The following is a 16,098-nucleotide window of genomic DNA, read 5'->3' on the forward strand; positions in this document are numbered from 1 at the left end:
TGTTGAAGCACAAGTTGGGAATTATCTAGAGGGGTGAGAAGACCACAAGTCTTAAAAATAAAAATTGTTTTAAATTGGACCGTGAATCCCTAGTTTGATTTTATTGATGCATAATAAAGTTCAAAGCGTTGAATGCCGCGACCAAGCCTAACAATTTGGAATAGAATTAAAGGTATAGTACATATTTCACCGATACTCAAATCTGTCGTTGTCAAAATTCAAAGTCGTATTAAACTATATATGTTTAATTATTTATAAGATGCTATGAAACGCTAAATATATAATTTTTTGTTGAATAAAGTATTTTAATATTATTCACAATAAAAATTATTGATATTTTATGCGATTACATGTGTGGTGGATGACCACAAATCATCATGAGATGAAGGATATTTTATTTGGCCCGAGATTTATGTAGCGTGCATCGAAAACAAATTATGAGTAGGTCTCTTGTGAGACGATTTCACGAATTTTTATATGTGAGATGAGTCAACTCTACCGATATTTATAATAAAAAGTAATATTTTAGCATAAAAATTAATATTTTTTCATGGATGACCAAAATAAGGGATCCGTCTCACAAAATACGACATATGAGACCGTCTCACACAAATTTTTGCCACAAATTATTCTATGTTATATTTGGATTATTTCTCTCGTTACGATGTTGTCAAATGTTAGTTTTTAGATTATCAACATATATGTCAACCTCGATAAAAATATGAGGGACTAACATGATCTAAAGATATTGGAATAAGAAAAAAACAATTTCGATTTAGCATAGATTAACCATCGAAAAACAATAGCACGCGGGTTCTATATTAGAAAGAAAAAATTATTTTATGAAGTCAAAAAAATAATTTTAATAGAAAATAAATTCGAGACTGTTGTATCAAAATGATTTATTTAAAATTTTAAATATTATCCTTTTCAACGAAGGATTCAAGACTCGAACGCACCCATAGTTTTACTATTCAACCATCCAACGAATAAATATGCCTGACTGACTTCAGTTTTCCCATTCTTGATTTATTAACTAAGCTCCCATAACTGGCTGGTGATCAAGCAACAACGCAACCCCACATATCCATCTCCGATCAACCCAGGTTTGTACCCATCTCATCCTCAATCTGCTCATTTTCGATCGTTATTGCTGGATCTTGCTAACTTTTGTCGCAATATATATATATATATATATATATATATATATATATATATATATATGTGTGTGTGTGTGTGTGTGTGTGTGTGTGTGTGTGTGTGTGTGTGTGCGTGTGTCTGTGTTTGTACTTCCACATATAGCATTAGGGGTAGTTGGTGATCACAACGTCGGAGAAGACAAAAAGACTGCAAATAATAATTTTATAGAGTAGTTGTGTTGTTGAGAGGGCCGGGGATGCATTTTATTAATTGATTACTGGTTGGATTTGGATCAGCATATTAACTGTGCGTGTGCTTTCTAAGAATCTGCCGACGATCGACAGTAACTCTGTGCGTGGTTGGATTCCCATCAGGATGGAGAATGGTGCTGCAGGTAGTTTTGAATCAGAGAAGGAATTTCATTCAGATTCTTCAAATAAAAAGGTAACTGAACTCTGACTTTTCACTTGTAAGAGATCGAAGCAGGAGCCAGGACGTGCTGTACTACGTTGACTTCAAATTAATTAATTAGTTTCATTTATCACGCTTTTGATTAATTCATCCATCTTGTCGGGCCCTCAACTTGCCATCCTGTCCTCCCCAAGTCCCAATCCCCACAAACACATGTTTTTTGTTTTTGTTTTTCGACGATATAACCTTATCCCGTTATTTTTCGATAAATATCTAGACTAAAACATTAAGATAAACGTGACAAACCATCGGTTGAGGGCCGACCCTTGGGGTTGTCGACCATGATGCCATAGTTTTGAGGGGTTGAGCGGTGGTTTGGAAAGAAAAAGAAAAAAGTTGTTGAAACGGAATCGAGCTTAAAATGCACTTTTTTCCTTTGGTGGAAGTTTATCCAATAAAAAAATACAATAAGTGAGACGAACCTATCAGCTCAGCCTTGGCCAAATGCTTTTTGGCCGGCTCGTCTGGACTTTGCTTTGACCGGTCGATCTCGCTTAAATACCCTTCTTGAAAAAATTCGGTATGATAGCTTCGTTTTAGAAAGTATTGACTGATAAATCAAAGTTTTGACCATTGATTATTTTAATATATACTAGTTATTTGGGAAATTTAAATTTTATTAAAGAGTTTCGATCAAACGATTTTCCATCAAATTCATGATAATTATAAGGGATTTTCAGACATATTCTAAAATCGATATTATTAGAAATCCATATTTTATAAGTCCAAGTTAAATTCTTCCGTGTAAGAATTATGAGTGATGGACCCGGATCCCCTACAGTGCACAGCAACATGCTGTGCACTTACAGGGAATTTTTTTTATTTTTTTAAAATTTTTCTCTTTTGTTTTTTCAATTTTTTCCCTTTCTTTATCTCTTTTATTTTCCCTCTATTTTCCTCCAAATGTATGAATTATTTATTTTTGATGAAAATGTGACGTTGAATTTTAGTTTTTGATATTGCATGATGGAAATATTTTAAATTTTAATTTAAGTATTAACATATTAATAGTTTTATATTGTTAAAAATTTTGTTCATTGAAAAAAAAATTAATAGTATTCATCAAATTCGAAAAAAATGATACGGTTTTTCACATGTAAAAATTTAAAATTGTAATTTTTAATTGTAAAATTATTAATTCAACATCACATTTTCATCAAAAATAAATAATTCATACATTTGGAGGAAAACAGAGGGAAAATAAAAGAGATAAAGAAAGGGAAAAAAGTGAAAAAAAAAAGAAAAATTTTAAAAAATAAAAAAATTTCCATGTAAGTGCACAGCAACATGCTGTGCACTGTAGGGGATCCGGGTCCGTGAGTGATGGTGCAACTAAATAATAGAGGAGTTTTATTTATACTCAATTATTTTTAGATACACCCCAGCATTCATTTTTATATCATGAATTGATATAATGTTGTCCTTCAATTAATTGTTAATCATTTTTAGTAAATTCATTATTAATCTTTAATTCCTAAAATAAGTTATCTAAAAGTTTATTTACTCACTTAAATATGTCATCAATATCCTTAAATTCAGAAAAGACACAAAATAAATATTTATAACATTTTCCATTAAATTTTTCATCAATTTTATTTTCATTTTAGTTTATGCTTAATATATCTCAAAAAATTTCAATCCAGTTAATCTTTCACATTTTTATGTTCGTAATATTCTATTACACGTCATATTGTTTTTTGTGGCTTAAAATTTGAATTTAATTTATTTTTAACTATACCTATAAAAGAAATATTATTAATATTAATAGATATTTATTTTAAAATAAAATATTATCTATCAAATTTATACTTACTTTTTATATAAATATTGTTAGAATATAAAACAAAAATGTATGGTTTATTTTAAAAGTTAGCGCGTGCATATACAAATGAGTATAGTTAAAAAAATAATACATATAAATTTTTAATCTATTTTTTTAATACATATTACGTGCCAATGCCCATAATACAATCTAGCCATCCATGCACGTGGTTATCCACACATATAAATTTTTAATACAAAACTAAACGTAATTTGTCCTCTAATTTAAAATTCAAAACTGTAGATAATAATAATAGAGAAATACTCTTGAAAAAATATTGTTGCTCTTGATGCTTATATGCATGTGCCTGTCTCTTCGTATTTGAATTCTAGGTTGTTCCACTTCCACCATTGAGCTGGAAACGCAAGCTTAACTGCAAGGCCACTCTAGCTCCTGAGTTCTCTTTCAAAATCGGAGAAATTTTGCATCTGGTAATGAATATTCTTAGCTTCCAGAGTTTCTGAAGATACCGAGATTGCTTGATTGATTTGTCTTCATTCAGCCTTGTATAGTGTTCTTATTTTTGTTTTCTTTCTTTCGATGAAATTAAGCTTCCATTGGGCATGCGGTTGTTTCGGCATATAAAGGAAGAAGCAGACAAGGGAGCTGTAAAGTCCTTTATCCTATTTTCTGATCTTGTTGCTATACTGTGATACGAGTGGACATGTAATTTTGAGCTCTTAGTTTTGTTTGATCGATCCATCACTTCAATTGTATCTTTTCCTTGCAGCCAACGATTTCTGATCCCAATCATAAGCGACTCAACACTAGTTACCATGGCATTCCCTTGGGTGGCATTGGGTAATGAGAGTTCGTTCTTGACTTGTCTGTTTGCACGAACTTCAATTGTTGACGTTTTTTTACGTGTATTTCAAACCAATTCAGGCACTAGCTTTTCATTATTCGTTCATTTTTCAGTTGTGGAAGCATCGGAAGAAGTTTCAGAGGGGAGTTCCAACGGTTTCAAGTCTTCCCTAGAACATGCGAAGATACCCCAGTTCTTGCAAACCAGTTCTCGGTAAGTATTTTAATATGATGTTTCAAAATTTAAGTCCTGCTGTCTTACAGACTTCTTATTCAAGCATTCACACGGCAACATAAAATGGAACTTGGGAAAAAACCAATATTCAAACGTAGTCGCCCTTTGAAGTCTTCGGCGAATTATGTATCATACTGTCTGTTTCAGTGGAGATGCCAAAATATGTTTAGTTTACAACTTTTGTGTTTTCAGGTTTTTGTTTCACGTCCCAATGGAGGCACATCCTCCACAGTTTTGTGCCCCAAAAGTTCAAAAACCATCGAGTAAGCAACAAATTATGCACCCAGGAAATGTTTAACATCAACTAGAAATTTGGACTAATAATAACTGAACATGCAGAGACAAAACAGGAACAGGCATTGGCTCTTGGGATTGGAACCTTGACGGTGAAAAATGCACTTACCACGGTTTATATCCAAGAGCTTGGACAGAATATAAAGGTATAGTGAATTCATAATCACACTTGTTTGGTTGTTATTCAAGATCGATAGTTTTGATATAGTTTACCTTGCATCGCACCAACGGCTTTCTACAGGTTTACCTGATCCCGAAATCAGCGTTGTATGTCGTCAGATTTCTCCATTTATTCCACATAATTACAAAGAGAGCAGCTTCCCTGTAGCTGTTTTCAAATTTACTGTAGGTGTCCTAAATAGCATGCTCTTTTCACCCTAGAATGAGTCATTCGGCTTGATTTTGACCCTCATATTTCCTACAACGTTTCGCAGCTCACCAACTCAGGGAGGACTGCTGCTGATGCTACGGTGCTTTTCACGTGGGAGGTATGCATTATTCTACAATTTCAATATTCTCAACTCTTGTGGAACTCTGGTTAGCATTAGTATTTACGACTGGAAAAATCCCATCTTCAACATAAGTTGAATATGAATTCTCACTTAGCACTTATTATCCGCTGTACAGAACTCTGCTGGTGGAACTTCAGGATCTAATGGCAATCATCACAACAAAAGGACAGAGTATGAGTTCATGAATTTCATTTCTCATTTTCTAAGCACTCGTAGATTTCATTAAAATGTTATTTAACATTTTCTGATAAAACTTAAAAGTACATAGTTATTGATACAATCTAAACTTAACTTTCACAATTCTTGTAGGATGGAAGGTGGTGTACATACCGTGCTTCTGCATCACTGGTAAGCCTTGTGCAAATCTATCATCATCATTGATTTTTCTGTTGTAATGCTTCATATATAATCTATTTGATAATAACTTGAACTTATAAGCAAATGTGTAGTGCTACAAATGGCAACCCTTCTGTGACTTATGCCATAGCCGCTCAAGAGACGGATGAGGTTCATGTATCAGAATGTCCTTGCTTTATGATAACTGGAAATTCCAAAATAATAAATGCAAAAGACATGTGGAATGAAATTAAAGAGGTGAGTTGGTTATCGTATTATTCCACTTAATTGTTTATGTTGTATCAGATATCAAATCGGTGATGCCTAAAAAAAGGATATCAAAATGGTGAGCCTTTTTCCACCTAGAGACGAGTGAATTAGCTTCTGCATCCTTTAATTATCATGCCGTTATATATTCATTATTTTTTTTCCATTACCACAATAAAAACATTAATGATCATTTATCTCTTTCATAAAATCCTTTTTCTTTACTTACAGCATAGGTCATTTGATGCCCTTAAACATGACGAAAAGCCTCTATCTTCAGAGCCAGGGTCATCTATAGGAGCTGCTATAGCTGCTTCTGTTACCATTCCTTCTGGATCCACTCGCACCGTGACTTTTTCACTAGCATGGGACAGTCCTGAAGTAAGATTTTACAGCGGGAAAACATACCACAGGTAAGTAAAGAAGTAAAGAATATAGTCTATATTCTCAGATCTTCTAACCAATACTCAGATAATGATTGTGCATAACACGCATGTTAATGACCTGGCAGGCGCTATACAAAATTTTATGGCACCCAAGGGAACGCTGCAGCAAGTATTGCACGTGATGCCATATTAGGTAGCATTATAAAATAGTTATATTAAAACTTTGACTTTTTGGAATAGCAAAAGTCTATTATCAAATACTTCTTTTAAACATATCTTTAAATGCTTGTGGTTGTTATGCAACCAGAACACACAAACTGGGAGCTCAAGATTGAAGAATGGCAAAGGCCAATCCTTGAAGACAAAAGGCTTCCAGAATGGTAACAGTAAAATGAATTCAGTGTCCAGTGCAAATATGCTTGGGTGTCCTGATTTCTCGTTTATTCTGAACTGAACTGAATTTTTTTAGGTATCCTTTACTACTTTTCAATGAGCTCTATTACCTCAATGCTGGAGGAACGATCTGGACAGGTTAACTAGAAACCAGGATATATTTCTGTGATGTTTGTTTTCATCAAGTACTTAATCACCTTTTATTGCTCACAGATGGATCCCTACCACTGCAAAATATTTCAACTATCGGACAGCAGAGATTTTCCCTTCATGGGAAAAAATCAGTCACTGATAGAACTCTTGATCTTGTCGATCAGAGCGACACCTCTGCAGAAATATTGGAAAGGATGCAAACTGTTTCGGAGAGAATGCACTCTCCAATGACTTCAAATTCAGCTTTCGGACCATTTTTGCTTCAGCATGGAGAGCAGAATGTTGGCCAACTTCTATATCTAGAAGGGATGGAATATCACATGTGGAATACCTACGATGTCCACTTTTATTCATCTTTTGCGCTAGTAATGTTATTTCCAGAGCTGGAGCTGAGTATACAAAGAGATTTTGCAATGGCAGTGATGATGCACGATTCACGTAAAATGCAAGTAATGAGCGATGGTACATTTGTTCCACGAAAAGCTCTTGGTGCTGTTCCTCATGATATTGGGATCAATGACCCATGGTTTGAAGTAAACGCTTACAACTTTTTCAACACAGACAGGTGGAAAGATTTGAACTCAAAATTTGTCCTTCAAGTATATAGAGATATGGTTGCCACCGGTGATATAAGGTTTGCGCAGGCTGTTTGGCCTGCGGTGTTCATGGCAATAGCTTACATGGATCAATTCGATAAAGATGGCGATGGTATGATAGAGAATGAAGGATTCCCCGATCAGACATATGATGTATGGACTGTTACGGGTGTTAGCGCGTATTGTGGTGGATTATGGGTGGCAGCCCTTCAAGCTGCCTCGGCAATGGCACGTGAACTTGGTGATAATTCATCTGCTGATTACTTATGGTTTAAATTTGAAAAGGCGAAGTCGGCATATGATAAAAAACTTTGGAATGGTTCTTACTTCAACTATGACAGCAGTTCTGCTAAAACTAGCACATCAATTCAAGCAGATCAATTGGCGGGTCAATGGTATGTATCTTGAATTTAACATACTAAGTAGTAACTTGTAAGCATTTTCTTTCTCTGACCCAAAATAAGCTTCATGACAGGTATGCTCGAGCTTGTGGTCTTTCACCGATTGCCGACGAAAAGAAAATAGAAAGTGTGCTCGAAAAAATATATAATTTCAACGTGCTGAAATTTGAGGGAGGGACGAGGGGTGCAATTAATGGGATGCAAGCAAATGGAAAAGTGGACATGTCGGCCATGCAGTCAAGAGAAGTGTGGGCTGGAGTTACGTATTCTCTTGCTGCCACAATGATACAAGAAGATAAGATCGATATGGCATTCAAGACAGCATTTGGCATACATGAAGCTGCCTGGTCTGAACAGGGCCTCGGGTAAGTTGTTTTGTTTTTAGTTATTCCTTAATAGATTTCTAGAATCTGCATTTATGCATAGTTTCCAAATGGATTCCGAATTCAAAACACAGAGTATCTTTCCAAACCCCGGAAGCGTGGACTTCAGATGGCGAGTTTAGATCACTGTCCTACATGCGGCCGCTGGCTGTATGGTCGATGCAATGGGCCTTGTCGAACCCGAAGCCATGGAAACAAGGAGTGAGATCAGCAAGCTCTTTGGTGCAGCAGCATGCAGGATTTGAGAAGGTGGCACGTCTCTTGAAGTTGCCAAAACAAGAGCTTCCGAAGAGTTATATACAGTTATTCCATGAATTTCTTGTTAGGAAGTCAATAATATGACCATATATTATTTGTATGTCCTTCCTTGAGTTCCTTTCGTTTCTTCCTATTTTTACGAGCCTAACCCAAACACCTCACGAATCCACTCAGAGGAATCCCGGAACCATTAATTCAAAATATTTGTTTCAGTACATATAATTTCTGAAACTCTGTATTTCATTGTCCTATCCAAGCTTATTCACCAATGGCAGAAACGACATTATGCCAAGTCGGGATGGACGATTAAATTAATTTTAGTTGTAATTTATTAAAAAATTTATTACTTCTTGTCAACCTCAAGTATATTAAATCATTAATATATATATTTATCGACAATGACCCAATGGTTTAAAAATGGGTCATACATATTTGTATTTTCAAATACATCAATGCGTTACTCATATGAAAAAATGTCGTGATCATCACTTGGTTCATGAGAATGATCAATATAGTATCTATAATAAGAGACATAAGAAATTGATAGATAAAAAGAAAAGTAGGTCTCTTGTGAGACGATCTCACAAATTTTTATCTATGAGATGAGTCAACCCTACCGATATTCACAATAAAAAGTAATACTTTTAGCATAAAAAATAATATTTTTTTATGGATGACCCAAATAAAATATCCATATCACAAAATACGACCGGTGAGACCGTCTCACATAAGTTTTTGTCTAAAAAGAAATAATTTGATGAGATAAATTATATGATGTTTGATATAATTTTAAAGTGATAAATTAATTTTTTGTATTTTCTTGTAATGACCAAAATACCCTATCACCATTTTTGTTTTTTCCTATTTTTCATTTTATTTTTGAAATTGAATTACAATTTTAGATTATAATTAAATTAAACTTACAATTTCAATGCATTTCCACAAATATATTTTACTTTTTAAAACGAAAATATGTGTCGGAAATGTGACCGGAAACAAGCTAATCTAACCTAACAATAATAAATAGACGGTGATTTTGATATTATAAAGTTTCAATTCAATAATATATAAGTCTCCGGCTAATGGTACGTGTTTTCTTGGTGTCATGAAGGGAAGAAACGCCGCAGACGACAAAGTTTCCGATTCCACAACTTAGTATTTTATTATTTGCGACCTAAACAAAATAAATAATAAACCTATCGATAACTTATGATTCTAGAAAATGACGAACCAAAAATAAATTGATAGGTGTGGTGAGTCTGCCACGACTACACTTATGATACATTAATGTTCATATTTTTTTAATGCTTTGTTTTAACAATTTAATGCCTTGTTTTACTATAAAAATTTAAATAAAAAATAGGTCTTTCGTGAGACGTGACAGTGAATCTTATCGATATTCACAATAAAAAGTATAGTGAGTCTCATGTGAGATCGTCTCACGGATCATAATCTGTGAGACGGTTCAACCCTACCTATATTCACAATAAAAAGTAATAATCTTAGGATAAAAAGTAATACTTTTTCATGGGTGACCCAAATAAGAGATTCGTCTCACAAAAACGACCCCGTGAGACTGTCTCACACAAGTTTTTGTTTAAAAAGTAATATGTTTTCATGGATAACCCAAATACAAAATCCGTCTCACAAAATACGACACGTGAGATCGTCACGAAATTTTGATGATAAAAAAATTAGTTAACATATGAATACTACCACAGTCTACAGAATATCTAATACCAGAAAAATTAAATAAAGCTTAACATGTTGCGAGAGTAAAGAATATTTATACAAGTTAGCATTAAAAGGTTCATCCCCTGTTTCCACTCTCTTCTCGTAATCCATTTTCCATCTACTCGAGTCTCGAGCGAATCATCAGCCACTATGGATATGGTGGAGGCTGTGAATGAGTTTAACGATTGGGAGGTGCTTCAAACCGGCCTGGATTCCGAGGCGATTCCGGTTACTCGGATTGATTCCGTTAACTCCTTCGATGAAATAGATTCTGGAAGGTTGATTCGGGCAAATTATTTCTCGTTGGATGCTTTGGATCGATATGGCGAGGATTTTGACGATAATAAGTCAGCTGGGTCGGATAACCCGAGTTGGATTGATCCTGGGTTGGACGAGAATCCAACTAGGTACCTCGACAGGGAAACGGCTGGGTTTTGGTCCGATTCCGGCAGCGAACGGTCTGTAGATCGCAAGATCGAGGATTCGGATGGTAGAAATGTGACCCAAGACAAGAATAAGCATGTGGGTTTTGATAGAGTCGAGGAAATGGTGGAGCAAAAAGTGGGAAAGGTGGAGAATTTGGGGAACTTATGTTCAGATTCGACGGGATTCGAACCCTCTTCTGAGAAAGTTAATGACTTTGCTGAGAATTCTGATTCGGGTCTGGAAGGTAATGTGATTTTGCACGATGACACAGAGGAAGAAAAGCATGAGAATGAGATGATTGGAAAAGGGCGTGAATTTTCTGATGTTAACGAAATCAAGAATAGTGGTGAGACTGAAAAGAGTTGTGTGGTGTGGTGGAAGATGCCTATGGAGCTTCTGAAATACTGCGTGTTCAAGATGAGTCCTGTGTGGACCATCTCCGCGGCGGCTGCCGTGTTGGGTTTTCTGATTCTGCGGCGCAGGTTTTATAAAATGAAGAAGAAGAGTAGGGGAAAGGAGATTAAGGTTACTGTTGATGCTAAGGTCAGCGATCTTTTGTGGATTTATGATATATCTTCATATTTCTTATGTTTCTTTTTGTGGAATTGAAATGGAATTCTGCTTTATTTTGCGTTAGACGTGTGCTTATGTTTTGATACGCAGTTTATACTTTATGCTATATGGCTTAGCTTAAAAATTGTATCTTTTGTGGGAACCTGAGATTGGCTGAGAAGAGAAAACACTTATGTTGTTGAAAGTAGTATTTCATTCTATTCTGGAGTTTCTGTGATTCTGTCTATTATTACCTTGTGTGGTTTTCTATCCCTGTAGCTTGAGGTTTTCATTTGTCTTGTGATTTGTTAATACGCAGAGCTTATGTTCTTGTGATACAAAAAGACTAATAAGTGATTAGACAATCTATCTCTTGTTTATTTTAGGGTGCAGGGGACTTTGGATTCCTGTTATCATGTTAGGATAGACCTCGTGCATTAGAGTTTAGACTATTTGTTGATGCATGTGCTTGAATTACTGGTCAGATGAAATTATGACCGATCTTGCATCTGAATCCAGTTAAATAAGGTCCATTCTTGAAGACAGGTTATTGCGAATGTATTGATGATATAGGAGCCTTCAAAAGCTTTCAGTAAACTAGATAAATCCATGTTGGGTCACATCGAGGTCGGTTCCTATTATATATAGGTTTACCGAGTCATGGAAACCAAGGCCGAGCCTTTTTAATCAAGACTTTGTTAGGCTGTGAATTTCATTTGCCCTGCAACTCGAGAAAAGAAACACATTAGAATGTATTGATGATATAGGAGCCTTCAAAAGCTTTCAGTAAACTAGATAAATCCATGTTGGGTCACATCGAGGTCGGTTCCTATTATATATAGGTTTACCGAGTCATGGAAACCAAGGCCGAGCCTTTTTAATCAAGACTTTGTTAGGCTGTGAATTTCATTTGCCCTGCAACTCGAGAAAAGAAACACATTAGCATACTGCATGTTAAATGCAATCAATCATTCAAAATTTGACCTTATGGAGATGCGATATTCCTTTATGACCACTCTTCACAAGCTGAAGGAGGTGCAGAGGTGGCACGAGGGGCTAGGGCTTATAATAGGGAAGATCATTTACTGCTTCTCACTATTTCAATTATTCTCATTAAAAAATTTGGATGTTACCTTGTTCTGATGTTGAATTATTCGGTGGCTTGGGCATCATCGGGTTTTCCTTCGGCATATTGTAGGTTCGCTGCATGTTCTAGGTGTCAATATGTGTGTTCACACAATCACACTCACTGTTTTCTGTCATTTTCAATTAAGCATCCTACTCATAGTGCAGTCGCTGTTAGATATTTCGTGCAAATATTGCATAACAAAATCTTTGGCGTTTTGGTCAAGAGGTTGGTGTGAGAGGTTGTAAGGCTAGGGTTGATACGGATTTGGTATACACAAACAAGTTTTCATGGAAAAACTCTTGTGCTTGATGCCAGGTGGAGTAACCTAAACGAAGGACAAAGAATTAGGATGTGGCTTATCACGATACTAGTTGAGTGTTTGTTTGTTTCCCACACCTGATGGTAATAGGATGATGAAGTTTCAAAATTTTTCTATCACCCGAAAATGACTTCATGTTTTGTGCTGTGGTTGAGATCACTTTCTTGTCTGGAAGAAATTATATCACTGGAGAGTTGCTCACGATGTGTTATTCGGCATAGATTAGGTAGTTGCTACATTAATGACTTTACATAATGCATGCCATGTATGGTTGAGATGTACTAAGAAACAAAATCCATCTGTATGACGTATGCTTAGGTATGTCACTAAGGATGAAGCACGTGTTGCCTTTTTTATCGAATTTTTTTATCGTGTCTATTTTGGCAGAAGGCATCTCAGGTGATGAGCCGTGCTGCTCGTTTGAACGAAGCATTCTGGGTAGTGAAGCGTGTCCCAATGATCCGGCCTTCTTTGCCTGCTGACGGGGTGACAACCTGGCCTGCAATGGCCCATCTCAGATAAGCCTGCATTTTAAGTGGTTCTATGTATTGTTTACGTTATTACCATAAACAGAGAAGAAGGAAACATGTAGTTGTTTTACTTGTGTATAATCTGTGGGTGCATCAATCTGTTAGATTAGGGGGTTGCTTTATCTTAGTTACTGAACATCAGAAGGCGAATATATGTATTCTAAAACGAACTCCTGACCGATGTGGAGTATGTTTATCGTCAATATTGCTTGTAATATTTTTTTCGAAAACTTTCATTTCTACATATAGCTATTGTACCATTGCGACAATATTAAATCCATCGGCGAAACCAAGTTAGTTTCATCCCCGGTGAACAAGTTTTCATGTGCATGACACATTACATACATTAAATAAAGATATTATGAAGTTTGCTAAATTAAACCTCGATCGCCTCTGGATCGATTTTATTTTACAAAAGATGCATTCTTTAAATCATCATGGTGCTGATTTATCTTTCACGTGTCCCGATGGACGAGTGTGTCTGGCATTATGTTTTTTGGTCTGGCGACGATGATGGTGATACCCAGGAGCGATCTTATCGGCTCCATCCACACGATCAATGGAATGAGGCCCGTTGAGCAAGTGAGACAAGGCAGTCATGGCATGAGATTGCCTTGAAATGATCCCAGCCGTTGAAGGGCTCTGCGATAAAACAATTTGGTATCCATCGTTGTAAGAATCCATGTCTTGTGCCATTATCTGCCACACTAAGCTTCCGCTCATTGTACCTCCGGTTAACCTTGCAAACCTGTATGTGTCTCTGTAGACATTGCCCATGTACAAGTCTCTTTCATTCAAACTGAATCCTGGATCTTTGCTGGATTTTCCAAATTCAGCCATTATTAGTGGCTTCTTCAAGATTCTCCTAGAATCATCAAAATGACTCCACATCCATTTCTCCATAAATCCCATTTGTTCGTTCTCACTTTTACCAGATAACCTGTATATATGCAGTAGTAATTATTGTTAAAAAAAGTATTTATCAATTTCTAAATCATTTAAAAGCTTAAAAAACGGGTAATCGAACTGACCAAATGTCGGGGTATGCATGTATCGTAGCGAAATCGACCTGCGGGACAAGATTGTTACTAATAAAATCTGTTCCCACTTGGTAACCAGGGTTAATTTGCTTCCTCTCGGGCATCGTGTCTCCATAGAACCCTTCCATGCCTATCTCAACCAAGTGCTTTTTGTCCAAGGATTTCACAAAACTTGCCATTTCTTGAACCCAAAACTGCACAGAATTATTAAAGAAAAAAATATAATGCATGCCCATATTAATATATATTCAATTAATCAATAAATGATGAGTATTATCACTAATTATTGAATAACGCACATTAATGGTCTTTCCAGAATAGTCAGCCTGGCAACGGGGTTCATTCATGAGTTCCCACGCCATGATTATGGGATCATCTCTGTAATCAATTTTGGTTATTGTGTTCAATCTTGTCACAACTCTCTGCAGCCAAATAGAGAGAGTAATTATAATTAGTTGATTATATTTTCAACTTAGTCTTAATCGATAAATTTACGTGTATAATCGTGACAGACGTTGATATGGTTCTTGTAGTAATCTTTGAGAAGTGGATGCGTGTAGAAATCATCATCATTGTTGATCTGTTGGCCCGAACCACCCGCATTTCGACCCCATGCAACATACTGTTTCTTCCCCCCGAAATCATCGAAATTATTCACGAAGCTCAAAATCAAACGAATCCCATACTTTTTTGCTTCGGAAATCACAAAATCAAGACCCTGTATACATATATAAGAATTTATTAATTTATGACAAATCTACAACAAATCAATCTCTTGTTCGACTTCTTAATTAACTGTTATGTAGTCGTATATATTACCTGAAAAACACGTTCGTCATAGGTTCCAGGAGATATCTGCAGAGGGCGATCGCCGCCGTCGCTGAAAGCCCAAGTCCTGCAAACAGTGAGGCCGGCTGCTGAGGCTTCTCTAAACACCTCAGAAACTTTGTATCGCTCGCTCGGATCAGACGCAACGTGCATCATCCAATACGAGTTGAACCCATTGAACAGAAAGGGAGAGCCATTCAAGACAAAAATGAGGGCCTCTTGTTCTAACGAACCCTAAATTATTATTGTTAATGTTGTCACATAGGACGACCATGTTGCTGCTACCAATAATGATGACCAAGAGAAGCAAATGATCGTAAAAAGTAACGAGGGCCCTTCTTGCACTAAAACAAGAAGCAGCCATTTTACCAACACTTGACAGAAATACGTATATACTTGTTTGATGAGCTAGCTTTGTTGATTTGAGTAGTTGTGAGTGGTTGGTTGCATGCATGAGTATTTATACTGATATGAAGGATACTAAAAATAGAAATATAAACTAGAAAAATGTTATTTGTTGCGGGAAAAGATGAAAGTTTCGGTGGAGTGGTGGATGACCAATTTAACGTGCTCCTTTTTTCAATTCCCCCTTTGAGCAAAGAAGATAAAAACCACATGCACACATATACATGTCACGAATATGCAATGCTATTTCTTGTAAATTTTGAAAGTGTTGCATAGTTGGTTGGGGCCGAAACATCAGATATGATCTCTTTTAAGTCTGTCACGTATATGCAATACTATTTCTTCTAATTAACTAAAAACCAGAATATTTACCAATTTAAGTTACTTATCTTCCAATAATTTGATCCACCTAGATACCAATTATTTTTCAGGAAAAACACAGTAATTTTCGTTTTCTATATTTATCCAATGCAATTTCGATTCTCCATATTATCAAAACTAGATTTTAGTCGTGGATCAAAATTGGATTTTAGCTAGTACTATTGGAGCTAGCTATATACACACGCGAGTATGAAATCGACATATCATCAACATCTAGTAGAAAAAATGAGCAAAATGGCAAAATAACGAAGACAACGTATCGAAGCTGAACTTTGACAAAATAGATTACTAAAATTGCAAGCA

The 16,098-nt window shown here is 35.8% G+C and overlaps 3 protein-coding genes across 4 annotated transcripts; 2 read left to right on the forward strand and 1 right to left on the reverse strand.

Moving 5' to 3' along the window:
- Nucleotides 1–949: 949 nt before the first annotated feature.
- LOC140816257 (uncharacterized) lies at nt 950–8,794 on the forward strand. The gene is made up of 20 exons (XM_073175386.1): nt 950–1,106; nt 1,515–1,584; nt 3,766–3,864; nt 3,985–4,041; nt 4,164–4,234; nt 4,352–4,451; nt 4,665–4,735; nt 4,812–4,912; nt 5,008–5,111; nt 5,201–5,254; nt 5,394–5,449; nt 5,588–5,626; nt 5,728–5,872; nt 6,113–6,294; nt 6,393–6,460; nt 6,575–6,647; nt 6,737–6,798; nt 6,874–7,804; nt 7,885–8,175; nt 8,268–8,794. Exons 2-20 carry the CDS (start codon nt 1,516–1,518, stop codon nt 8,533–8,535), a joined length of 2,841 nt encoding a protein of 946 aa, XP_073031487.1. The 5' UTR covers nt 950–1,106; nt 1,515; the 3' UTR covers nt 8,536–8,794.
- Nucleotides 8,795–10,211: 1,417 nt separating this feature from the next.
- LOC140816219 (uncharacterized) lies at nt 10,212–13,352 on the forward strand. 2 transcript variants are annotated; one of them, XM_073175323.1, is made up of 2 exons: nt 10,212–11,154; nt 13,002–13,352. In XM_073175323.1, the coding sequence occupies exons 1-2, from the start codon at nt 10,336–10,338 to the stop codon at nt 13,131–13,133; spliced, it is 951 nt and encodes a 316-aa protein (XP_073031424.1). In that variant the 5' UTR covers nt 10,212–10,335; the 3' UTR covers nt 13,134–13,352. The 2 variants fall into 2 exon arrangements, with proteins under 2 accessions (XP_073031424.1, XP_073031423.1); XM_073175322.1 differs by having other exon boundaries at nt 10,217–11,154; nt 12,999–13,352.
- LOC140816218 (mannan endo-1,4-beta-mannosidase 5-like) lies at nt 13,074–15,402 on the reverse strand. Its single transcript, XM_073175321.1, is given in 6 exon segments — nt 13,074–14,081; nt 14,173–14,375; nt 14,481–14,603; nt 14,696–14,899; nt 15,001–15,216; nt 15,218–15,402. Coding segments are annotated over 6 exon segments (1,407 nt in total). The 5' UTR covers nt 15,374–15,402; the 3' UTR covers nt 13,074–13,576.
- Nucleotides 15,403–16,098: the final 696 nt, after the last annotated feature.

This window comes from Primulina eburnea, chromosome 16 (genome assembly GCF_022965805.1).
Source record: "Primulina eburnea isolate SZY01 chromosome 16, ASM2296580v1, whole genome shotgun sequence".
In the NCBI taxonomy this organism is placed as follows: domain Eukaryota; kingdom Viridiplantae; phylum Streptophyta; class Magnoliopsida; order Lamiales; family Gesneriaceae; genus Primulina; species Primulina eburnea.